At 38.2% G+C, this 23,407-nt stretch overlaps 1 protein-coding gene, 1 long non-coding RNA gene and 1 pseudogene across 3 annotated transcripts in view; 2 read left to right on the forward strand and 1 right to left on the reverse strand.

Annotated features, from left to right (window-relative positions):
• The window catches only part of LOC149107034 (roquin-1-like), a 64,896-nt gene that overhangs the window by 39,229 nt on the left and 2,260 nt on the right, over nt 1–23,407 (forward strand). Inside the window, exons 2-5 of the mRNA XM_089296762.1 lie at nt 18,292–18,339; nt 19,408–19,560; nt 21,744–21,876; nt 22,762–22,847. Of these exons, the coding sequence (XP_089152888.1) occupies nt 18,292–18,339; nt 19,408–19,560; nt 21,744–21,876; nt 22,762–22,847 (420 nt within the window). The remainder of the gene's footprint in view (nt 1–18,291; nt 18,340–19,407; nt 19,561–21,743; nt 21,877–22,761; nt 22,848–23,407) is intronic.
• LOC149107037 (uncharacterized) lies at nt 6–6,212 on the forward strand. 2 transcript variants are annotated; one of them, XR_016209406.1, is made up of 3 exons: nt 6–337; nt 1,043–1,805; nt 5,637–6,212. It is a non-coding gene; the product is annotated as an uncharacterized LOC149107037 (long non-coding RNA). The 2 variants fall into 2 exon arrangements; XR_016209405.1 differs by lacking the exon at nt 5,637–6,212 and having other exon boundaries at nt 18–337; nt 1,043–1,876.
• On the reverse strand, nt 6,252–11,960 carry LOC149107038 (uncharacterized; annotated as a pseudogene).

The following is a 23,407-nucleotide window of genomic DNA, read 5'->3' on the forward strand; positions in this document are numbered from 1 at the left end:
TGAAGTGATCATCACTATAATTAGCTTTCATATCATGACTTCCCTTCCTCATGTTTAAGCCAAAGAAATAATGACTTGTTTTTCACTGCTTTATCAGTGTTTCTAAAAGTTACTGGCAGCAAAAAAGTAGAGTTGAAGAAAAAAGTAAAAACGAAAACACGGTCTTTAGTAAACCGCTCGATGCATCCGTTGCGACAACTACTTCAGTCTTCACCTTATAGTCAGATCAACATCTTATTTCTCACGACATATATCGGAGAAGGGAATAACAGTGATGGCAAAGAAAGCCTAAAACGGCAGAGATCACCAAAAATCACAACGGACACACAGGAAATGAGTAAGTTTTATAAGTCTTGCGTGTAAAATGTTCATATTTCGGAATATTTAGCGTTCTAAATCGACCGTATTACGTTCCCCATACTTTCCCTTGTAAAGCGTTCAAATTTGTCACGGCTCCTCACGTAACCTAACACCGCGTCAGTTCAGACTCGACTCGGGAAGAAGTTTCTCAAGTGCTTCTTTTCGCCGAATGTTTACTTGTAATGACCCGTAATCGATAGGAAGATGCTTAGCTAGATATTTGTTGTTGATTTTGAGTTGGGTTGAGACAGAGAAATGGCGTTAGTGTTTTAGTGGATGTTCATGAAATGGCCATAAATCGTAACGTTCTATGTAAACAATACGCCAGCACAGAAAAAATAATTGCTCTCACTATCCATGTTAGAATAATATGCAGGAATTACATTAGGGACAAATGGCCATTTTTGCAGGGGGTCCCCTTAACTTGAAGGGAATAAAATATTTTGACCCACTTTTCTGTGCCCAATCATTCACTCCCCAAACCCAACATTTGTGCCAAGTTTGAGCGAAATCGGTGAATTGAGCTGTGTCACCTCCTGCCTGGTTCCCCTGGTTTTGTCGTGACACCACCCTTAATAAATGCAGTTTACGATAAAAAATCTAATTTGCGAGTTTTTCCACAGGCAACTTTTTGAGATTGCTAATGGGAGGTAACCTTAATTTATATTTCGCTTTTCTCGAGACGTGAGCTTGGCACTCCCGTGATGTGAGGCAGAGGGGAGAGAGCCTGGGAACGAGGATGTATCCCATCATACACTAAAAGCACAATCTAAGATCACGTGTTCAAAAGTATGATTCCTTCGAAAAGATGGCGGGTATTGTGTCTTCCAGGGTAAGACATTTTGGCGTTTTTTCTGTTTTTATTTGCTCTCTCTGTGGCTTGTTCTTATACTATCATTAGCAAAATTTACTCCTTTATACTGAAAACTAACTTGCAGCGTAAGGAAGCGTTTTTAGAGGGTAAATTCGAGCACATGGCAATAACATTAACACTACGTACCACAGTCAGTACATAAGCTACTAGATCATTAGGCTGGTCTTCAGAGCAAATAGTGTCCAAGAGCAAATAGTTGTGTATATTTTTTAACGCTAAATTTTAGCACAGTGTTTTAAAGATAGATTCTGTCGATAAAATAATTTGTGTTAGTGTTTACAGTGGACCATTTTCCAGATTGGGGAATACGACTTAATTTTGTAAGTGATGTATAAGCTGCCTTATGTAAGGAACTAGGGAAACTGCAAACCGAAAATTATAGGACATTGTACTCAATGCAAAGACAACTCAACTCAGGATTTTTTGCTGAAATGTTTAGAATTATTTTGTTTTCTTTATTTTTCTTTCTTTAAAATTCATTATCAGGGGTTTCAATAAGATTTTTAGCTGGTGGACATTAGACTATGACAGCCAGGCAGAAAAAATGTAAGGCCCGATGGGCCTTGCAAAGGTAGGGAGCAGAAAATTTTGAAATTCTAGGCTTGCACAGATGCTTGCAAGAATTTTTAAATTCTCTGTTTTTTTTTTTTTAAATACAGTGAATGGTGAAAAATGTACCGTTAGCAAACCATGCGAACAGCGTTCTGGATTGACTTTTGTGATGTACGAGTTTCCTTCTTTCCATCATTTTAAAAGCGAATTAATAACTCAGAATAAAGGTTTCAATGTCCAGGAGAAAGATGAACCTGAGCGTGATACTATTCTTTATTTGGTGCAAACAGGTTATATTTTTTGTCTGCTGTTTATAGAAAAATGAAACTTGAGACTCGAACTTGGTCATGTGCTGGGAAACCAGTGAAAACACCAAACCAATTGAGATGACTATCAATAATTTTGTCGCTTAATTTCTAGCCTTTCACACTTTATAGACAGAAAAAAAGAACATTTTCAAGTATATTTTCGAAATTATAGAGCATTTTCACGTGACATCATCAAATTCTTAAATCCAAAACTAAAGAGCCACCAAAGTTTTTCTCATCAAGCATAAGAGGTATTAAAGTTATATCTGTTTACAACTTTCCAGCTGAATAGCGCCCTTCATTTGGAGACCAGCGCATTTTGAATTTCAAAGTTACATGTATGGCGGTGCGTGACATAAAGTTTGTCGAAAAATATGTATTTATCTCGTGATTTTTAGCTATTTAAGACATTGTCGTATTTGGAAAAGTACTTGTTTAACTGTTTATTTGTTCAGTGCAGATAATCATTGTAAGTTAACCAAAGAAAGTTCCAGATGTTAACACTATTTTCTGGCCGTCATATTGGTGTACCACAGAGGAACACCAACATGGTGGCTCCATACTAGGCTCTGTAAATTTGTGCAGAACGTTTCCACGAATAAAGTATCTCAACTTTGGGACAACGCACACACCTTAAACTTGGAGAAATGTCTTTATTTATTTTCTGTAATATGACAATTTCTTGACGTTATCCACTGCATGGTTTTTTATTTTATTTTTTACTGCGTGACAATGAAAACGCTCTATTATGTTAATTTCGCTTTAAATCTAAATAGCAACGAACCATGAACTGGCAAGTTTCGCAGTAATTGGATTTCACGGTTAATTTCAAACCATTAACTCTTGCAGGGAAATGTGGAAGTACATTTAATATTTTATTGTGCAAGTAAAAGGTTTTGAACAAGAAGACTGTACTAATCAAAACAGGCTCCTAGGTTGAAGTTTCCTGTTAATGTAAATGAATATGTAAATAATTCACTTCTCCTAAGCAAGATTATCCACGAAAAACTTTTTACTTCTCACTTCACAGTGCTACTTTGACACAAAGTAAATAACACCCTTTCAATGTGTCGCGCCCCAACGTTTATTTTGCATGAAACTCCACCTACTTCTGGACCTTTTCTTTGCGGGAGCAGAAAATTATTGAGTTATTTGCCGCATAATTTTGACACTTTTCAAGTGGGTTTTTGTGCATAACATGTTTCTGCAAAGCATCATTGGGCGAAATTGCAGGCCAATTTGAAGATACAACAGAGATAATGTGTACTTTTACCGGCAAAATCGTGTTTTGTATGACTTGAAATAAGCTTATTTTTTTAGATGACTGTTAGTCTCGGGGAAACAGCATAGGGCAACAACATTACTATATAAATTATCGGTGAAGTAGCCGGGCAAAGTTCTCTTCACAGTGGGTCAATTTGTCTGGTACCCGGCCCTTAATGTAACCGCTGTTCATTATCATTTTGCAAAACAAAGGAAAACCATGAGATGATAAATATTATGCCTCTATGTGAAATAAATCATACACACGACAAGAATCTTTGGAACTACACGTACATGTGTACAAAAACTACTGTATTTACGGAGGGTAACGATTGCCTCAGTTGGTCTTCATTGTAGTTCTGAGAATTTGGTAGCACATCAAGAAAATATCTCCTAGTCGATTTTGTTTATCGTTCTCGCTATACTTCTCTGCTTTTCCCTTTTTGAAACACCTTTTGTAAACCAGATATTGATCTTAGAAATGTAAACTTTCAATATCTAGAGAATAAACAACCGCTGATCTGTTGTTAAGGTGGCACTTGAAAAAATTGAGAGTTGTGTAGTATGTTCAATAACCTGAAGATATTTAACGTAAGTAACGCTTCGATTTACAGCGAAAGATGACTATCTCCGAGATCACATGATTTTGGAATGCAGTTTGTAATCTTTGAACTTTTAGCCTTCCGAATTAACAAAACTTTCGTTACCTTTGGGAAATCTTCGGAAGTCTTCGCAGATCTTCGAGTGATCTCCAGAGTTTTATCGTCGGCCATCTTTGGAATACCTCGGAATCTTCGTATTTCTTTAGAAATCTGCGTTGTTATTTGCAAACGACGTTTTTGGCGAGAGTCTTGATACTCGTTTTAGAGTGTGTTTCAGATTGTTGAACATGTTTGCAGATAATTTCATGATATAATCGTGTGTTCATGTGATTAATGCAGATGACCATCCGTACTCCTTTCAAAAGTAATTTTCATTGTCCTGGCATTTTTCTGCTTTATTGAATTATGTGTTTGAAGCTTTATTCGATGAGAATTTAATGTTTGAAGATAATTTGAATTCTGGCAAGACAATTTATTTAATTGTTGTAGAGAGAAGTTCGTTGTCGTACCGGCCATTTAAATCGCATTTTGCCTTAAAACAACCCACCCAGAGATAAAACTGTCGCGTTTTGACCACAAAGATTTAGATGGTGTTGCCAAATATAGTGCCACCGTAAAAACTCAACGTTGTTTATTCACTTAAAATATTTCCCGAAATCATTTCGACCAAAATGGTGGCTACCAGAATCGAGATCTCAGATTAATTACGGTCGAAGGTTAGCTATTGAATTATATGTATCAGTCGTTCGAAACAAATAAATACTACGACTTTTTCTGCTAGAAAAAAAAAGCCTCGTCAAGCAATCCTTACAACAATATATTGCCACCATTTTAATCGAAAGTTATGAAATTAAAATTCTTATCTCGTTGCCATCTCCATTGTTGAATAACATTAACTCCTCGTGTATTTCAGTCTCTTCTTTCGTTCGGCGGGTCATCCTCGCCGTTAAGCCATTTCTTCTGCTTAAAAAGAAGAAAATAAAGAGAAAAATAATTTTTTTCTCGAGACAAATGTATTTCCAAGTTACACTGTTGCTACCAGGGCCCGAAGGAGCGACCAAAGCTCGTATGACCTGAGAGCAACGGGTAACGAGAAGAACAGGAAATAGCAAACAAATTCAGCACAAACATCTTACGAACTAATCGCGCAAAATTATTTCTTAATCCTTCTCTGAAACTTTCCATCGTAGAGATTACGGCAAAACTACGACTCTTTGGTTTATGAACGAAGGTGTTTACAACACAGCAAAGAGAATATTATTGCGAGCGAAAGGAAGAACTTAACTTTAGGAAGGTAGAAATTGTTCCGTTGGCGAAGGGCAACAAGATTAAATTATATACTCACCATTAATGTTTTAATTCATCCATCTCGTCCTGCTGTACATGGAGGAGGCCCTTACTATCTTGAAACTTTCGAGCAAAATGAAAAATTGTTCAAGTTGGTGGATCAGGTAACAAACCATCACTTACACATGTAAGGATGCAACCTTAAACAATAATTAGAGAGAAATTGCATTACTACGGTGCAATGTTTAATAGCTTTTTACCATAGTATGTGAAACATCAGACTTAAAAGACCTCGGTCACAGTTTTTCACTATGGACCTCTCAGCCGAAAAAATAACATATAGTCCTCTCACAAACCACAAGCTTGACCTGCTGATCTCAATTATTTCAGATATCTACACTCACCAAAGCCTTCCTAAAGTCATTAGGGTCGATTCCAGGGAGCACCAGCTGTAGCAATGGTAGAACATGGCTGTGGCCAGCCGGGTATGACTCATCTGCCCTGACAAGTGCTTCCACTCTTATTAAACACTGCTAGCATGATGGCAGGCTTGAAGCACTCTACAAATGCTGTCAGGTCATCATCCTTCAGCTTAGATTCTTCTGGAATGGGGGTCTCCCAAGAAGTCTTTGGAAATCTCCCTCTAATGAAAAAAGAAATTAAACAATTTATGGTGGTACATGTAAGTTTAACATAGTCAAATGTAAGTAAAACTCTTATATACATGCATATGTACATACATACATACTGTATACTGTATTTAATACTTCATTACCTCTCAAATTTTTAAGTAGCTAAAATACGTAAAATAAGCTAATACACGTACATGTACATGTAGCTTTCGCAAGGTGAAATTCAGATACAGTGGCCATATAGTCATGTAAATCATCAACATGTACATGTGGTTGTAATGTGCAAACAAGTACGTGTAGTGTGATGTCTGAATAAAATTCCATCAAAACTGAACATTGGATACAATGTACCTTAATTTTTGTACTTCCAGAGTTTTAACAGGATTAATGGTCATTGGATATCAGCCATTTAAATACACACCAACTCAACTGGGGGTAGCTGGGTCTTTATTGCCCAAGACCATACGTGATGCTCCCCCTAACGGGGATGTAAATAGAAGAACAAAAAAAATTACAGATTTGCACTAAATTCTAATAACGTTGATTGCTCACTGATCGCAAAGGGAATGCTTACTAATATGGCAACTGTTCACTTATACTTGCCGGGCGTGGCATGGAATTTCTGCTGCAGTATTCAATTGTGACGAACAAGTCTATCACTCACATAACATGCACAACAAACATGGTGAACAAAATCTGTCTTGTACATGAACACGTATGTGTCAAGTCTTCATGCGGTCATATTAATCACAGAATTTAGCAGGTGAAACCTTTCGAACTGAACTTCTTTATAAGAAAACTTTACCTAGTAGATTGTCAAACCAGGTAAGCAAAATCTTCCTCACAGCCAGTTAATTTGTGCAGTGCCCGGCCCTTAATGAAACCCCTGATGTCGGCATTTATGATCAATAAACAAATTACTACCTACTTGAACCCACTGTTGTGCTTTTCAGGCAAGAGTGTTGTTGGCAAAAACAGAGAAAAGTAAAACATTGCTTTGCTAAATGTAACATCATAATGACGCATCAACAACTCCACTCATCGAGCATCTCTTGGGTGGAGTCTTCTGAAAAATACCTGAAAACAAGACAGGCAGGTTCAATGTTGTTCTGATCCAGTACATAAGAAGAGCACTGCCATTTCACTCTGGTTTTGGTAATATGCAGTTCACCTGGGAAAATAGTCCACTTTAAAGTTAACCAAGGCTGCTGAATAACAAGACTAAAGATGTATCTGTACAGTTGTCTCCATCTGAAGTGAAATATTTGTAAATATGGGTGAGAGCATGAACTAAGGGCAACTCTGCATGTTGTTTCATCTTACACTTCATCACCTTGGTGCTGGTATTTTGTGGATAATTCACTTCAGATTGAGGGATCTATGTCACTATGTCACGGTTTGCACATTGAAAAGTTAAACCTAGATTTTTCAAGTTCGTCGTTTGAAATTTGTGTCAATCCCTTCCTTACAGTATTTCTTTATTGTTTATTATTACATGTAGCTCTTTGGTGTTTTTCTATATTTTAGCTAATAAACTATTATTTTCAGGTTTTCTTCAGTTTAAAGGTAATAAATTTTGTACATGGCCAAAGACACTAACACAGTACATATACCTGTACAGATGATGTTGCACATGACCCTTTTTATTCAGCAGTCTCAATTAACTCAAAACTGGACTATTGCCGCAATACAGACACGCTCTCAACTTGAACTGGGATGCTACCCTATTGTATCTAATCCCCTGCAATTCTTATGGTTGTCTTCAGCAGACAGTGCACTCTCGTAAACCTAAATCAAACTCTTGAATAAGTGACGTTAGTGCTTAAACTCAGACTGTCTAGTAATTGATTTAATATTTGAAGTATGGGTCAAGTAAAGGGTAGTTTAAAATCCCTGTTTCTTGAAACAGTTTTGTAGTAAACTAAATGTACATGTTGATTAGACAGAATTTGTGTGCATGTAAAATCGTCCCATAGTAACATGGTACATGTACAAATGCTACATTCTGTAGATAGGTACATTTACACAGTGCGCCATACTATTTAAAAATATACCCAATCAGAATAGAGTAAAGGTGTTGTATACTCGACAGTAATACATCTAACTTTCCCAGCATGTGCCGAGTTAATTGTGTTTGCCACTGTATTTCCTATGGCATGGTATTAAAATAATAGTTACATGCAACATGTTCTTTGGTATACCTGTACTACATGTATGAAATATCCTACTTGGCACTTGTATGATCTTCTTGGTATACAAACTCACCAAAAAATCTTGTGTGTAAACCAAGGAAATGCAAGTGACTCATGGGATATTCCATGGTAAACCCTTCAAAAAACACTGCATAACTAGTATACTGTACATTTTGTACAACTTACACTCTTGAAACACGGACCACATGTTTCACTGTCTCTTTAAGTTCTCTGGTAGATAATAGAAAATAATAAATAAAAAAGTTTGTTATTATTCACGTGTCATACACATAACACTTAAAACAATACAGACTGTAAAGGTGTGAGACTGGAGGACGACGTTCTTTTGCTTTATCAGCAGCAAGACTTTGGAGTAATGTGCCTCTAAATACCAGAAAATCAGACTCTGATAAGTCCTTGAAAACTCATTTATTTAAAACGATCTTTGCAGCGCAGCAACATTTAGACAATTTTAGGATTTAGCTTTTGTATCTATTTATATCTATATTAAACGGAAGTTTCTAATATTATTGTTATTCAACTATTCGCATCTCCCATAACTTTAGGTTTTTCATCTTTGTTATATTATATATTTGTATTCATAGTATTGTTCATTTTTCAGTATGTTTTTTTTTATTTTCCGAGGGCCACAAGTTTATTAGACTTTGGCTATTAACTGTTAACCCTCCTTAAACAACGTCTTCATTATTATTATCATTATTAGTAATTATTATTATTATTATCATTATAAGTAATTATTATCATTATTATTATTATTATTCTAACTATTAAAAGGGCCTCCAGGTGAGTTGTTAACCAAGTACATGTAATGTTCACTTTTATTACTATCATTATAATAAGAAATTTTAATATTTTTGCTTGAACTTTCAGTTGTGTAATCAAGTATAAAATGTACATGTATAGTATTTAACATACTGTAGGCAAGAAAATCAAATGTTCTTGGGTCATGGCCCAAGCCACACTTCATTGCCCACTGAACCCTGTGGCATGATATTATACATGTGGGGATCGAAATTTGTAAAAGTTGAGCTTAAATCTTTAACTTGTATTGGAAATCCACTCTATAAAAATTTCACACACAGGAAGTGTTGAAAGTCTTATATTAAACAATTAGTTTATGAGCTTGAGATTTCTATCATGTGATAGCGGACGAGGGCGCAAATTGTCTTGAATTGCACAAGAAAAGCATCAAAAGGTCTCAAAACTTACATGGGATGTTTCTTCAGTCCAGCCACTTCATATTTTGAATGAAATGTAAAGTCCACCAGGTCATAAAGAGATCGTCATGGCAGAAGAAGGTCATCTCTTGATATAAGTTCTCACTTCCTAAAGGGAATTGATAGAAAGTAGAGAAGTTACATGATGTACTTAATAAGACTAGGTACATGCATGTACATGTATACCTTCACAAATGTTTTGAATTTATTGTCGCTTGGCTTTGAATTTATTATACACAATGTAAGTGAGAACCAACCAAGTAAGAGACACGATGTGAATCTCAGTAATCAATAGCATCATGCAACGCCTGTGAACATTCAGCTACAGTATGTAGTGGCCAGTGCGGCCAACACTTACACCATAACTCTGTGTCTGTTGCATGAAATGAATAGGAGTATTTCTCTTCCCTTCTGGATAGAATGCTATTGAAAATAGATGTACATGCACCTACGGTTATCAAGGCTGTGATCAAAGGAAATGAAATCCTGGGTGCACAGCACTTAAGCTTATTTGAAAAAAGTAAGTTTTTCCAGTTGCCCAAAGGCCAACGTTAGTGGCCTGTGGGACCCGGGCACCTCTAGAGCACAGCCCTGGAACTTATGGTGCTAATCTTATTTTATTTTATCCTCCGTGTGCAATGAAATGAATTTATACCCTTACTTGAGGGAAGGCATCGGCATCCTACCTGAGGCCTGTCTAAATTACAAACGTGTATACTGGGACTCAGTCAGCCTCATTGCACAACGATTTTGTAATCGAAATTTCACCGCATGTACCTATATCTGTACACGTACCTAAGTTCGATAGATACTTAATCACTGGCTGCTGGTAAAAGTGCAATCACACTAGTATATTCAGCGTGCATTATACTCTTAGTATTCACTGTATGCAATAGCCAGCAATCGCAAGCACTATTGGCATTTTGGCAGTTTTACCGATTCGTTGTGATCCTCGAACGCTCCTTGATAACAAGTATGGCAGACCAGAAAGAAGAGGACAAACGAATCATTACATGCGCGGCATGCAAGATTCCCCACAGCATCCACATTTGTGGTCTGCCTGGACCTCACTGCCCGGGTACGCAAGGCCTCCCAGCTACCGAGGCGTCAACCAGCTCTGAAAATTTTGCAGGAGTCATCAGGCGCGGAAAACGAACTCACCAGCGCAGCAGCCGATCAAGCCCATGTTGCAAGCGACATTACCGTCGATGAGGAAGCTATGCTACAGGCGAAACTAAAGCAACTCCGGCTTAACTGCAGAATACCCTGCCACTTCAAAGCTAACCCCCAAAATTGACTGGATACGCGGATACGCGGATACGCGGATACGAGGATGGAAAGAAGAGAGACCTTGGGGACGAAGCTATGAGCAATAGGAGTGGATACGCGGATACGCGGATACGCGGATATGAACTTCGCGGATTAAAAAACAGAACACTACTCTAATAGTTCTGTCGGAAATACTATTTTACCATTACACTTATCCTTTAGTCACAAATTCTAGTTCAACGGTTATAAAACAAAAGATTACTCTGATCGTTCTGTCAGAAATACAATTTTACCATTACACTTATCGTTTAGTCAGAAATACTATCAGAAATACTAGTTCAAAGCAAACTTTCGTGTCCAACTATTCTAATTTGTAAACACGTGCAACATCCTTCAGAAATACGATAAACAAATCTTTTCCACGGTTAACATACCGCCAAATAAATTCGGCCAGATATGACGAATAATGTTCTTTCTTCCTTCCATGCGTAGGAAGGTTCACTTTCATCTGCCTCCAGTGTCCTTCCTGTTTATTTGTGTCATAACCCTCAGGACTAACGAACTCTACAGAGTGGTTTACAGTTTTGTGAATGTATCCGTACTTATCTAGGTTCACATACGCTTTCCAGCAGTCGCTCACTATGGTGGTGCCTGGTTCAATCCATTCTTGTACATGCTTCAATAATGTCCTTCAGTCCTGTCTTCCACACATACAATGAAGCACTTTCTCGATTCCTCTTCGATTCCGCCGAAAACCCACTGTCCCTCCACTACATGCCCGCGATGATACTTTCTCTTTCCAATCTTCGATTCGTCTATTTGTACAACTTTTCCAGGTCCTCCAAGTTTCTCTCGGTTTTCAAACAGTGTCACTTCACAAAGTTCGCGACAAAACATGTCCCAGTCCACTGCAGTGTGGGAGCCAAGGCCAAGTTGCTGTTTAATTTGCCATTGCTCTAATCCTTGGCTCCACCAGTACGTAAATTTTATAACCTCTTCTATGGACAGGTTGGACTGTTCAAACCAGCTTCCTTCTCTGATGCTCTTTTCTGTTCTGTGCCTTTTTCGTCCAATTTGCCTCCTGCATTCCCAAACATAACCATCAGAACGGTCACTGCACTCTCGAAGCTTCATTTCGGAACAGCAAATGTCACATATACGATTTGTCGCAAGAAGCTTTTCTTTTTTTAACCATTCAATGGTGTAGTCTTTCGTCCAAAGGTGATTTCGAAGCAGTTCATCATACGTCAAGAAACCAGTTTCGTTATTACGCCTTCCATAACTTCCTATAGAATGTGAACATTGTACACCTATTTCTTTACGCTCAACGGCCGCGCACCCAACTTGTATTCCTATTTTTCTTTTATGAGTCACAGAGTACATTTTCTTCCAATTTTCTCTTTACGCTTCTGATAAACGTGCAACGCATTACAAAATGTCCTTACCCTGTTTTCCGAATGCAAATTGACAACAAATGACCATTAATATTTCCATTCGCTTTCTGTTTCTTACACCGACAATAACTTCACACGCTTTGTTATAAAACATCTGATAAACGTATAGCGCATTAAAAGATGTCCTTATCCTATTTTTCATATGCAAAATTTACAACAAATGATCAATAATATTCCTTCCGCTTTCTGTTTATTACACCTACAATATCTTCGCACGCTTTGTCATAAGAGAAGACATTTGTTACAGCTTCTATTATTCTTCATCAACAAACAATACCACCAATCCCACTGGGCACAGGCAAAACCCAAACAATAACTTTGCGCTGTAACAATAATTGAAATCAGCCCAGTCAAACAACCAAAGACAATATTTTATGGTTTAGATAGCTTTCCTTTTGTTATATTCATTTACCCCCACACGAACTCACGGTAATATTATTAAACGTACGTTCTTATACAATTCAACTTTCTCTTTGACTTTATCGCACCTCGGTAATTCAATAGCACGGAAACCTCCTACAAATAAAACATATAAATATGACCTTGTTTCCATACCTTTTTACTCTAATTCCTCTTTATGTTTTCAAATTCATTATCTGTAATTATCAACAATTTTTCATTTTTGGTGTCAAAAAAAAAAAAAAATGACATGTTTCGCACATTTATGACACAATAAGCCCCTATAGCGTTTCAACAATAGAAACAACAAAGCAAATGATACGCTAACATGCCGACAAATAAATCCTACACAACGTTCTCTCGCCCATAGTCAAGCTGCACTGGCAATACTAACAACTACTTGATCTTGTAAAGATGTCTTCTTCTCGTCTTGCGAAGTTGCGAAAACAACCAGACAGCACCTGGGCACTACTTCAAAAACGTTTAATCGCGCTCCCGGATCCGTTCGAAAAACTTTCTCTGCCTAATGTTTGGAACTTCATCGTCAACAAGTCTCATTCCTTGAGCACTAATCCAGGATACGTATCCACAAGTCTTATCACCACGACAACTTTCATTGCTGGATCAGCAAGTACACTTGTCACTGGCACACAAGAGATGCCTCTAAACATCTATTCAATCTTCGTTGGTCCACCGACGACAGGGAAATCACAAGCCATTAAAGAATGTGCTGTTTTTCCGATGGTTGCAGTGGTCAGGGAAACAGATTCCTCATCTCCAGTAATTCAAAAGTGCACATCCTCAGGACTTATAAAGACAATCGCTGACAACAAAAAGGGATTCCTCTTGTCCGGTGAGATTTACGATGTCTTATTTAAATTACTGAAGTCCGACGAAGAGAACGCCACTGGAGACGTGCAAGTTCTGTGTCAGCTATTTTCTGGAGAGGAAGCTTCATACAGGTACGCCACAGAAAGAACGCGCGAGATTGCATCAAACACGCCTTTTTCCATACTTGGTGCTACACAAGTTCCGTTTGCCGCCCGCCTTGTCACGCTATTAGACCAGGGACACGGTCTTATTGACCGATTTTTAATAACATTTCCAAAATGCCTCAGGCCATCCCCACAAGAAACGAACCAAGCAGTGGAAGCATTAAAGGAAAGTGCCCTTTCAAATTGTGAAGATATATTCATAGAAATCGCTAGATTGCATACATCGCGCTCAAGCTACACACTGACGCAAGAGGCAAATGACACTGTCAACGGTCTCAATGAAGAGTTCATTGCAGAAGTCAATGAAGCCATTACAGAAGGCAGGACCCCGCCAAAGACAAAAAAGATCGACGTAATTCTGCGCGTAGCTGCCGCACTCCATGTCTTCAACCATGTCGCTTCGCAACTTCTCGAGCATACACAACCCACACCGCCAGCAGACAAGATTGAAAGATCAACACTCCTCAGTGCCATTGATTACGTTACTTGGGCCGAATCACAGAAAGAAATTTTTGTTGAGGTAAGCATTGTACATAGTATTTCACTTCCCCTCATCATATCTCTCTGAGATACAAAACATGTAAACAAAACACAGGTCTTCCTTTATAATACAACGTGATAACATCCAAAAACGCGCAGCCGAATAGCCATAGTCACGTAAGTAGCGAAGTGTCAATTTCTCGTTCTAAAAACGTGAAAAAAGAAAGTAATACACAAACTGTGTAGTCGCGTAGCAAGGCTTAAAGATTTGTTTATAGTTCGAGTGGCCGGGTATTCTGCAATTTCTCCCCCACGTACATACCCTGCCATACACACGAATTTCCACGAGACCGCTTACGCCGTACCCAGTCGGTAACTAATTTGAAATGCACGTAATTTTAAATAATGTCACAATGGCGTACCTATGCATTGTGCTTGCTACACCGTACGCAGTGTTGTCTTTTAACGACTACTTTACCAACGGAAAATAATAACCCGTAACATGGAGAGTACAGTCTACGTTCTTTTAAGAGTCAGAGCCCAACAGAGCTAAACAGAATGTATGTTTTCCGTTTTAAAAATGATAGTTTACGTAAAATAAGCTAAAATAGCACATTTCACAAAGAATTTCCAACCGATGTTGTGCTTCGAAAAAAATTACCCTAAGATCACACAGCGAAGAACCTAAGAGCGCGCCTAGCAATAAAAAATGTGAATACAAATCATTCGTTCTTTAAAACAACGACCACGCTTTCCAATTCATACGAGTATAATAGCGCACATCTGTATTTTTTTGACCACAAAAACAAACATGTCCCCCTTTTTTATGTGATATTTTTAGTTCCTGGGCGAGTTGATAACACCAACACTGGACGACGAAAAACCGCAGCCGACAGCATTAGCAGTGAAGACCGCCTGCATCCTATTCTCCGGACCTGTCTTCACCTTCAGGGCATTCAAGCAGAGCGCCACTCGAAAGTTGCGTGGGATTGCGGAAGCAGAATTTCGAGATGCCATAGTCAGTTTGGAAAACTCTGGAATGGGAAAAATCTTTTCCTTCAGGATCCCGCGAACCACAAACCCTGTCACAGTTTTTGTGAAGAATAACCCAGATTCAATAACATGGCCGAGTGATCTGTGCTCACAAACAGAGTTTCGGCAAAGATACCAGTTACCAACGCATCGCAGTGTCACTCCTGCCATCAAGAGAGGGTTAGAATCAAGAGGCCATGTACCCTCAGGCTTTTTCAGTGATTAACGACGATCATACGAACTATGTACAACACATTCCCATATCTTTTTGAACTAATTTTTGTCGTAAATGATATTCTGGTTCCATCGGTTAAGAACATTTTCCAATCAATATAAACTATGTAAAATATTTTCACATGTAGTTTTCGAAAAAGTTTTCATTAGTTAATGTGATTATTACATTTCAGATTGGCGTGCTACAGTCAAAATGGTTTTAAATATTAAAACATTTTACACTTCATGGATCAAAGTATCTTCGTCCATTAATACTTCGAACCTTGGATTATTTCTAAGGGAGGGCTGGTGTTCGCCACCACGTATCCACGTATCCGCGTATCCACTTCAATATACACTTGGATTATTTCTAGGGGAGGGGTGCTCTTCCCAACCACGTATCCACGTATCCGCGTATCCACTTCAATATACACTTGGATCATTTCTAGGGGAGGGGTGGTCTTCGCCACCACGTATACACGTATCCGCGTATCCACTTCCATATACACTTGGATTATATTTAGGAGAGGGGTGGTGTTCGCCACTACGTATCCATGTATCCGCAGTCTTCAAGGAAGCAGCTTTGAAATGGCAGGGTATTCTGCAGTTACTCCCAATGCATTGTGTGCTCTTTAAAAACCCCAAAAGCCGAAATTCACCTAAAAGGTTTCAGATCGACCTGAGAAAACGAGATAAATTCTGCAAAATAAGCTTAAGCTTGTTGTAAGTGCACCAAATCTATTTTGAGAGCCCACGTGTTTCAACACCCAGTCAGCACGATGCAGCAAGTAGAAATTTGCAATGCTTATCATTTTTTCCTTTGAATTATTTATAAGGATTAACATTATATGAGATCTATAGTCTTTTCAATACATCAAGATGTAGGTTTTTTTTATTTGTCATTTATTTATGTCAGTTATTTATTTGTTTCCCACTGACTCATAATCTTTTTTATTCTTTTGATTTTGTTGTGTCATGAATTAAAGTGACCGCGAGGACAAGGAAATACAAGAAACATATTGATGATCCCACTATACCCATACCAAAATCTACAAGATTTGACCACATAAATTGCTTAAAGCAGTCTTCCCAGGCCAGTTGATGTCATCTCTCTCTCTTGCATCACTTTTTCCTGGAGATCATTTCCAGCACCATGAACAGAACACCTCAGAGTTTTCGGCTCGCCTGAGTGAGATGGCTATTGACAGAAATGTTGTGGATGACTTTGATGGACTATGGAGTCAACCTTTATGCAAGAATTGAAGCTTCACAGAAGCATTTGATGAAATTGAGTTGCCTATACACTGTACCTGAAAAGACTACAGAAATACCAATTGATGTAATACACACAACAACTCAGATTTGTCCACAGACAGTGATTCAGATAATGATGTTGAAGTTTCTAGTTCTGACTCCTCTGAAGAAATTGAGAACTCTGACACTGACGGCCATTCACTGGACTCCCCTGATGAAAGTGAAACTAATTGTTCACAAGAAAAGAACATTTTCTGCCAAAGAATATGCCTGTATGGCTATTCTGGCCTTAATTTCAAGACATTGTATGACAATGAGAGGCTACTAAAGATATCCTTGTTTTAATGAAACTACGGGTAATTTATCCAGAGAATGTCACAGTACAGTTTTGTACAGCAAGCGTGTGGAAACTGTGAGCTTTTCATTTCTGACATCTGTGAGAGATGTCTTCCTCTTTTTCCTAAAGTCATAAAGGATCAAGTCAAAAATTGTTCAACAGTGGGCTGTGATGGGTATGTGTGTGAATCTACAATTATATTAAATATATACATGCATATATATACTTTTGGTTTTATTGGAATTGTAAATAATATATATACATTTATGCTGACAGGAATTTTTTGCCTAATCTATTTATCAGATCTGAGAGCATCCACTTTTCTATCAGTTATACTCTGGGTGTTTGATTTAAGGGTCCATACGGGCACATATACACTAACAAATCAGGTTGGATCTAAAAAGCAATGTTATGAGTGCTATAGTTTTATGTTGAGTTGTCAGACTTAAACTGGAATTAATGTAGTAACATTTGTTTGGAAATAATTACCTTGGAGCTTGACAACAATAAAAAGGTATGGAACTCCAGGGAAATGATCCTGTTGATTTTTACTAATTCACAGAAACTGATTCATGCACTGAGTTCATCTTTAATTTTGACATTTTGGGAAATTTATAGAAATTTCAAACACAATATTTCATGTGTTTTAGCTGTTCCCAAAAATTCCCAGTCATACTTTTCACTATTCCCAAATATTCCCAGAAATTCCAAGGTCTTGGATTAAGCATAATTTGCATGGCTTGGAATAACTTGGAATTCCTAGGAATTCCCAATAATTCCCAGTCATACTTCCACTATTCCCAAATATTCCCAGAAATTCCAAGGTCTTGGATAAAGCATAATTTGCATGTCTTGCAATAACTTGGAATTCCTAAGAATTCCTAGGAATTCCTAGGAATTCCCAGACTACTGGGAATTTATTTCGCAGGGGCGAGGAATGGATGGAAAATATGATTTGTCCAGAGGTTATGGTTAGAGACCGAGTGCAGTGAGCTCAAGATCTGTGCTTAATGACCAAGAGCCAGATATTTTTGAGTAACCTCAAATCACAGGTCAGAGAAAAAAGACTGACAGCTGATATTCTCCCAGTATGGTCCTGAACAAGCTTGGCTAATAACTAATTAAGAGATTTATTTCATGACTGAAAATTTTAGAAAATCTTTACTGAAGAGTAAATATTGCTGGATCATTCATTTATGTACAGGACAGTGCTGGTTCTGTATTTAGAGAATATTGGACCAGCAATGCAGCAATGAAGCAATCTGTTTGGTTGATTTTAGTTATTGGCCCTGCTGAACTAACTTAATCATGGTAAATGTTACCAGAGTTATTTACTCAAAGAGTATACTCACATCTACCATTTTGTGTACATGTGGGCGAGCTGAGCCCTAATGGCTGCTAAAGTTAAAAAATGTTTATCATGACATTAATTAAAAGTTTTAATGTTAATGCCTCTTACTGTAAAAGTTTTGTTAGTTAAATCTGCGTGAGCTACATTTTGTAATATAAGAACGTATTATTATCGATGTTAATGCTAAGACTTTTCTCAGGTTGAGAGAAAAGACAATGAATCAGCTCTGTTTCAGCTAGACGAGCAGGTACAGTATGAGTGTTTTTACTTCATTGTGAGATTAAGCCTTTCTCGGGACTCTTAAGGATAAAATCCCCAAAAGGGCAGGGGCTCAGTTGCATGTGGGATTAAGGCTCTGCACTGAGATTCAAGCCCTTGTCCTTTTATCACCCTTTGATGAATCAGCCATTATATTAACTGAAATTTGAACCATTTTGAATAGATCCAACCTGAAATAGGTACCTTTTGGGCCAAGACTCAATGCATAGTCCATTGTGGGTTATAGTAACCATCCCAAGATCAGAGATAATCAAAGCACTCATTACCATTATTCACTGGTTTGGTTTAATGGTTCATGAGTTACAAGCCTTTCTCCCCTAAGAGATACCAAGATCCTGGTTTGTGGGTGTGGCTTGAGATGTTTTTCACCCCTAAGAGGTACCAATTATAATGCAACACATTGTCTCCTTGTTTTTTCTAGCACAATACCCTAAAGGGTACTGTGAAAGCTTCTGCAGTGGACCTTTTGAGACTGAACACCCTGAGAGGTACCAAACTGCATTTTCAACCCTTAAAAGTGCGGTGAGCATCCCCATTCTTGTTGTATGAGAGAGCTCCCCCTCCCACTGGGCCTTTCTCGTGTTCTCCTGTCATCCCATGTGGGTTAAACTCCGAGAAAGTGCAGTCTATTAATTAAATGGTACAGCAAAACCAACTAACAGACCAGCAGGTAAATACACTGAGTCTGACATCGTGTTGGCTACACATCATTGACCATGATCTAATGATCAATGCACTGTACGAGAAGCTGGTCAATCTTTGCAAATGGCTTTTACTTTGCGTTTGTGCGATGCTTATAAAATAAGGACTTTTTTGTCAGTGGGTTAAATTAAATGCTAAAACAATAGACAGCTCACTCATGGTTTCTTAATGGACTTTGACAGTTGGTTCACGACTTTGATTGCCCACTAAGAAACCTCCAGCTCATTGTCCAATTATTTTAACTTTTCAAATGAATTAAGAAAAATAGTAGCAATTAACAATTTATGTAAAGCATAATGTCCTCTTTTAAAAATTTATGTTTATTTTGTATCAGTGTCGTACATATGATGGTTTGCGGAAGACGCATGATGCACAGATAGTAAAAATTGCTACAGAAGCAGGTCTGCACATCTTCCCAGACCAGTGGTCCTCACTGCTGTATGGTGACCAAGATCACAAGTCTCACATGCAGTCAATTATTGACAAGGTTTGAGAACTAGTAACAATTTTGTTGAGAGAATTGTAAGTGGAGTCATGGCACTGTTTGAAACTCAATTATATCAGAGGAACCAAATCTTTTACAACTATAAATTGCAAACTGGATTTTTTTCTGTTGATTAGTATCAGCAAGTATAATTTGAGTAACTATTACTGTAGATTCTAAAATTAAATTTCCTAGTAAACACAGTCAAAATGTTCAAACTACTAGTAAATTCTGTTTCTTTGGGGTAATTAAGAGCTTTTCTGAGAAGTAAGCAGTTTTCTTGGAGTGAAGCTCAATAAAAACTGTGAGCTTTAAGGAGCAGATATGTCCAAGGACAAATATCTGAGTATATTTTTAAAGTCAAATGGAGGCTATTGCGTTCATTATCCTGCAAATATTAATTTTTTAAAAATTATTGGGGAATATCACATGGTGGCCTCAAGGTTAGTGAGCTTGCTCCGAATCGAGCGGTCCAAGTTCGAGCCCTGGCTGGGGATTCAAGATTGGGCCAGACACTCCTCTCACAGTGCCTCTCTCCACCCAGCTAGGTGTATAAGTGGGTATGGGTGAATTTAATGCTGGGGGTAACCCTGCGATAGACTAGTGTCCTAACCAGGGGGAAGTAGAAATACTCCTAGTCACTTCCTGCTCACAGAAACAGGGATGAGCTCTCATCTGATGGGCCACTTGGCTGGTATGCAGACTTAAACCTTAATTACCTTCATCACTTGGAAAGTTGGGGCACGTTCAGTCATTTGATTTAGACTAATCACATTCGGGCAAAAACATTTGATGGATTAGATAATGTACATGTACCTCTGAGTTGTAAAATGTATTACCAGTAGTTCAGCCGTATCCATGTCAGTTCTAAATGTATAAGACTTTGACAATCAGAAAAATTTTTATACCTAAATTTACCTAATTTCTGGTATGCTTTGATGACATTTCAGGGGAGTTTGCTTGAGACATGGTTTGTATTTGGGCAAGTTCGGTTGAGCCAAAATTACCATAGCGAGATCAAACAAGCCTGACATGTCTCCAACCCGGGGGGGGGGGGGGTTGTTTTGGGAATTTCTGGGTGGGGATGTGCTGCTGGGACCCTGGAACCCTTAGCCTATACCAGAGCTAGTTCAGCTGAATTTTGCAAACCTATACTAGAGTGAACTCCCCAAATCCCCCCATCTATCAACACTGTTGAGGCTGATTTGCGTAAATTTAAACTTGCCAATTTGGTCTTTTTCATATTTTTGAGCGGCATTTCCTGGTTTCCTTACTCTAGATAAAATCTATCCTAGAGTAAACTGCTTGAAAACCATACCCTTCACAGCGGCTCATACCTATATAGCCCATATATGGCAGTGCCCCCCCCCCGGGCCTCCAAAGCATACCAAAAGGCCCCCCCCCCCAAGGCCACCAAAGCATACCAAAATTCAGCCTAGAGTGAACTCCCCAAATCCCCCCATCTATCAACACTGTTGAGGCTGATTTGCGTAAATTTAAACTTGCATATTTGATTTTTTTCATATTTTTGAGTGGCATTTCCTGGTTTCCTTACTCTAGATAAAATCTATCCTAGAGTAAACTGCTTGAAAACCATACCCTTCACAGCGGCTCATACCTATATAGCCCATATATGGCAGTGCCCCCCCCCCGGGCCTCCAAAGCATACCAAAAGACCCCCGCCAAGGCCACCAAAGCATACCAAAATTCAGCCATCGTGTCAAAAAGCCTTGATATCATGGCCAGTTTGGTTGAGCCAAAATAACCATGACAAGATCAAACAAGCCTGAAGCACACCAAAAAGGTATGGTTAGGTATGTTGTACCTAAATCCAGCCATCGTGTCAGGAAGCCTTGCTATTTATTAATCAAATGTACTGTAATTCTATTTTGGCACATCAAAAAAAAAAAAAATCAAAAAAGAAAATTAAAACTAAAATATCTTGTCAATTAGGCCTTCATTTTGCAGGATATCAGGACAGTAGACACGGTTTCTGATTGGCTAGTTGCAAATTTTGATGGTTTACGATAATAAACAGTTAACACACTTGGGCAGATAATCTGATAACTCTTAACTGGTGACTTGTTGATTTTTTAAAGTCCCTGGATTGCATTCCCAGCAGTTCTATCTCAGTGTTATTTCTAAATTAAACCATGGTTAATCCATTGCATTTCATTCTGTTTTAGCTACAATCACCAGCCTCGTTTTCTGACAGCATTGAGCAGCTCATCATTTCTCTTCAGAGATCTGGGGATCCTGCCAATCTTTGCCAGATGCAAAAGCAGTTTGAATTGCTGTCCCAGATTGATGCCTCTACAGGTTTGACCCTCAACCTTTCCTCTTGCAATTAACAGTGACTAGAGCTAAGTTAAACGATCTTGAAAATATATTTATTGGCAATATTATCTAATGTCCCTGGGAAGGATACTCCCACATAAAAAAGAATGGGGGGGGGGGCTCACCCTACCTTTTAAGGGTTAAAAAAGAGGTTTTGGTAGCTCTTAGGGTATTCAGCCTCAAAAGGTCCAAAGCTGGAGCTTTCACAGTACCATTTAGGGTTAGGGGGGAAAAGAATTTCAAGCCACACCCAAAAAAACAGGATATCGGTACCTCTTGGGGATTCTTCTTCAAATTTTGTATGAGCACCCCCGTCCTTTTTATATGGGATCCCCTCCCCCTCCAGACCAACATCGTTTTTCTTGCAAAGGTATATCAAATAGGGTTAAATCATAGTGAATCATATTTATACCGTTAAAGTCAAGTGCACATATTTAGCATTTTTAAGAGAAAACTAATGTACTGGACAATTCTCTGCTAACTAGAATTAATTCTATAAAATAATTTTAAAATTTGGGTGCTGTTAGCCTCCTCCAGGCAACTGAACACCTGGAATAGACTATTGTGCTGTCAAAATACAACCACTGCTTGTGAGGTAGTGCACTTATTTAGCAATGAGTCAAAATTGGCCCATTTTGTGCCTGTTAAAAATTTAAAATATTGGAACTGAAACATAGATTCTGAAATATAAGTACTGTTGAAGTACACATAAAATCACTCTGAAGTTAAGGAGAACGCATTTTCTAGGGTGTTATCTGAAAAATTGCCTCCAGAAATCCAGAGTGTCGCCTACTAGCCAGATCAACAACGTCTTCAAAAGCTGGCTACACTTCTGATAATATACCTTTGTTTGGTTGTCTTCTGCAGAAGCAGCATGTCCAGAGTGGAATGAGTTAGAACAAGCTATGAGTTCAGTGTATTCTGTGGTTCAAGGACTTGTTGATTTTTTAAAGGTTGGTTACTGTTATCAAATGTTTTGACTGTTTGCTTCTGTTTAATATTATGAGCTCAAGATTTCCATGGGGTGATAGTTGACGAGGCTAAGGGCTGAATCAACGGTCACCTCACGGAAATGGATAACAAATAGTCTAATATTATATTTTTGATAGAATTCTAACTAAAATTCCTTCAAATAGTGATTTCCAGTTATTATTAGTTGTTAAGAGACTAATAGTTGCGTGACCGTGACATGTTGTGTTACCCGAGTTACCAGTTGACATGTAATACGAGATTTTGTATTTTGAGCCTTTTGTTTTGTTCTGTCGTATTATCGAGATCGTGTTGTAAGAAAATATTCGCATACCGTCATCGCGAGGAGAATAAACGTACAAGTTGGACCCGTTTCAGTTACTTCGTTGTTTGTTTCGTCATTTTACGATTGGTACCGTCAACCGATTACAACATTAGTATTATTATTCATTTTATATAATAATTAAATGAATGCGCGTGCTCTGATTGGTCAATCAGCTATGGTTCATTGTGCCAGTAAACTCATGGAAATTTCGCGTGTCTT

The sequence above is a fragment of the Orbicella faveolata genome, unplaced genomic scaffold, assembly GCF_042242905.1.
Source record: "Orbicella faveolata isolate gen_17 unplaced genomic scaffold, um_ofav_v1 contig_27, whole genome shotgun sequence".
NCBI lineage: Eukaryota > Metazoa > Cnidaria > Anthozoa > Scleractinia > Merulinidae > Orbicella > Orbicella faveolata.